General features: G+C 48.9%; 1 protein-coding gene and 1 long non-coding RNA gene across 2 annotated transcripts in view; both read left to right on the top strand.

The window, feature by feature from the left end:
• Positions 1-3426, top strand: part of LOC106809782 (KN motif and ankyrin repeat domain-containing protein 1-like) — a 17625-nt gene extending 14199 nt beyond the window's left edge. The window contains exons 6-9 of the mRNA XM_014812985.1: positions 1894-2094; positions 2559-2675; positions 3138-3214; positions 3333-3426. Of these exons, the coding sequence (XP_014668471.1) occupies positions 1894-2094; positions 2559-2675; positions 3138-3214; positions 3333-3426 (489 nt within the window). The remainder of the gene's footprint in view (positions 1-1893; positions 2095-2558; positions 2676-3137; positions 3215-3332) is intronic.
• On the top strand, positions 60-1766 carry LOC106809793. The gene is made up of 2 exons (XR_001393909.1): positions 60-136; positions 870-1766. It is a non-coding gene; the product is annotated as an uncharacterized LOC106809793 (long non-coding RNA).
• Positions 3427-3540: the final 114 nt, after the last annotated feature.

The raw sequence follows: 3540 nt of genomic DNA, 5'->3' as shown, positions 1-3540 counted from the left end.
TACAATGTAGGATTCTTCGCACTACGATTGTGACGTCTCGTTCGTTCTTCTCGTTTTCAGAACACGCGAAGTCGCCGCTGGTGAAGCGAACGAGCAGTGGCAGCGATTCGTCTAGGTCTGGTTCCCGCGAACACAGGTACCGCGGCCGCGCGCTGCCTCGCCCGATCACGCATCGATCGCGCGCCGAAAACGTCACGCGATCGCGTTTAGAACGTGTTTGGTAGTGAACGGAGAGTTCGTTAATAGCACTTCAGCATGCGGTTCTACTGTGTTACTTTCCAAGTCTCAGCAAAAATAGTTATGCTCGTTAGCAACGAAGGAGCGGCTTGGGTCTATGAGGTTGATTCCCTGGGCTCACTTCCAGTGTTTGTCCCCAATCTCATTCATACGTATAACCGTCACTGATGCAGTGGCGTAGCTAGGATTTTTCGCGGGGGGGGCACTGGGGGGGGGCCTTCATTTTCGTGGGGGGCACAATATATAAATTTTCTTTGTATTATACTGTTCTAACGGCATTGGTTTTAATTCAATTTTTTTTCATCAAGCATGAGTTTTCAGTGGGGGGGGCACCTGGGGGGGCACAGAAAATTTGTTGGGGGGCTCGTGCCCCAGTCCCTCCCCCCCGTAGCTACGCCCCTGCACTGATGATGTTGATACTTTTTCTGATTGTCTGTAACTACATCTCATTAGTATTTATATCAAGTAATAAAAACCAATAGCGATGACACCGTTAAAGAATCGTACGTGACTCGTGGACACACACATCTGTACACTGGCTGAACATTGCGATTTCGGTTATGCAATAATATCAGCTACATTATAACCCGCATGTTAACAGCTGTCTTTTGTTTCTGGTCAATTCTCTGCAGTGGGAACTTTCATAAGAAGTCGTGAGGAGGATGAGGAGGATGCTACACGCGGCTACGATGCTGTTGCCACGGTGATGATGCTGTTGCCGCGGTGATGCTGAGCAGTGGAACAGAGTCTACTCATCGTTCGGTAGTCTGCTCTCCCTACATCGGCTGGCTGCATGAGCGCTGCTTCACACACACACGGTGTGCACAATGTGCCAAAGTTGTCGCCCCACCTGTGTGTGTGTGTGTGCGTGCGTGCGTGCATGCATTCCTGCGTGCATACGTGTATGTGAGTGTGGTTGGATGGTTGGATGAGTGAGATGGGTAGGTTTGGCTGGATGAAATATGGCTGAGTGAGAGAGTTGGGTGGGTGGGAGAGTGAGTGAGTAAGTGAGTGAGTGGATGGTTAGATGGTTGGGCAGGTTGAACGTGAATGCACCTACAACTGTGTGGAGGTGTGTAGTGTGTCCGTCTCTATGCACAGATGATGAAAACCTTACGATAGAAATGTAGGACGAGGAGCTAGCGTGACCCTCGTGTATAATAAGCTAACATGGCTGTGACATCCCGTAGCTGTGGCTCACGAAATAAAGAAATACTCGTGACAGACGATTTCAGGGGCTGCGCGGTGGTGTACTGCAGTGTGGTGCGGGTACGTCCCTGCCTGTGTGTGCGTCTGTACACTACGATGTTTCACTGAAGATGTTTATCATTAGTGTTTTCACCTTTTATTTACATACAGTTGACAGCGTTGTCTGACTCGCGTGTAGCTATGCTACCGGTCTAGTTATAGCTAGTAACGTGAACATGTAGGGAATTTGATTCTAAGGGCAGCTGCAATGGCATATTATATGGGTTACTAGACATTTTTTGCAAGTGTATCTTAATAAAGGCAGTTTGATATTGAAGTAACGGTAGTTAGTTATATGTTTTACTAGTTTCTGGTTGTGTGCGTGCGTGCGTGTGTGCGTGCGTGCGCGTGTGTGCGTGCGTGTGCTGTGTGATTGATGCGTCACCATGGTTACATCATTGTTTGCAGCACGGACAGACGGCTCTCATGCTTGCGGTGAGTCACGGCCGGCTCGACCTCGTGCGCATGCTGCTGGAGGCCGGCGCAGAGGTCAACATCAAGGACGTTGACGGGTCGACGGCGCTCATGTGCGCGAGCGAACACGGACACATGGAGATCGTCAAGCTGCTGCTCGCACATCCGGACTGCGATCCGAGCTGCAGTGATAACGTACGTTAATGAGATTACCCACAAACATTAGTATGGAAGCGGATGCAAGGCGTGCAGTAGTAAAATCTTTTCATAACTCACGCGAATGTCTATCGTTGTGAATGCACATAACATGACAGGACAGTGAGGGGTATAGATTTAAGAGGTGTGTCCTGCATGCCACCAATCTAACGTCATCAGCCCCATCTAACCAGTAGGTGGCGTCACATTGCAGGATTTAAGTGTCAATGCAGCCGTCTCTTCTTTAACGTGAAAGAACGTTTTCGGTCTTAAACGCGCGGCGTCTATTAGTATTTTATTTACTATTCGTTTTTTATTAGTGATTAGTTACATTTTATTTTCATTTTATTTTGTAATGTTTGTTAATAGTTAGGTTCTTATTTATTTATAAATCTTTATTAGTAATTAGTGATTGATTAGATTATGGTAATGTAAACTCGTATCTCGCTGTGTACTCCCTGCAGGACGGTAGTTCGGCTCTGTCCATCGCCGTCGCCAACGGTCACCGCGACATCGGACTGATGATTTACGCGAGGATGAGTCTCTCACGACAAGGTTCACCGCTCAGGAAAATGTCACCGGTGAGCAACAACTCCTCGCCGTGATGGCAGGAGAGAGAGATAGAGAGGGGAGGGGAGAGGGAGAGAGAGCGGGGAGAGGGAGAGAGAGCGGGGAGAGGGAGAGGGAGAGAGAGGAGAGATAGAGAGAGAGAGAGAGAGCGGGGAGAGATAGATAGAGAGAGAGAGAGAGAGAGAAAGAGAGCGCACGAGAGAGAGAGAGAGAGAGAGAGAGAGAGAGAGAGAGAGAGCGAGCCCAGTTTTACTGCTGCGTGTCTCGTTATTATACATTGTGACTATTACAGCCATACACCAAAATGTTAAATTCGAAAAACTATTTGTATTACGAAACCATTTTGTAAGTAAATCGCACGGTTGTAAATCCCTGTGATGTAACATGTTCAGCGACGACCTCAAGGTTATATACAAGGTAGCGATTCTCGCACTACGATCTGTGACGTCGTCGTCGTCTCTTCTTCGTTTCAGAACACGGCGAAGTCGCCGCTGGTGAAGCGAACGAGCAGTGGCAGCGATTCGTCTAGGTCTGGTTCCCCGCAACACAGGTACCCGGCCGCGCGCTTGTCTCGCCCAATCACGCATCGATCGCGCGCCGAAACGTCACGCGATCGCGTTTAGAACGTGTTTGTGTAGTGGAACGAGAGTTCTGTAATAGCACTTCAGCATGTGGTTCTACTGTGTTAACTTCCAAGGTCTCAGCAAAAATAGTTACTGCGTCGTTAGCAACGAAGGAGCGGCTTGGGTCTATGAGGTGTGATTCCCCTGGGCTCACTTCCAGTGTTTGTCCCCAATCTCATTCATACGTATAACACGTCACTGATGCAGTGGCGTAGCTAGGATTTTTTCAGCGGGGGGGCACTGGGGGGGGCCT

This window comes from Priapulus caudatus, unplaced genomic scaffold (genome assembly GCF_000485595.1).
Source record: "Priapulus caudatus unplaced genomic scaffold, Priapulus_caudatus-5.0.1 Scaffold384, whole genome shotgun sequence".
Lineage (NCBI taxonomy): Eukaryota > Metazoa > Priapulida > Priapulimorpha > Priapulimorphida > Priapulidae > Priapulus > Priapulus caudatus.
This window is presented reverse-complemented; position numbering and strand designations above follow the sequence as displayed.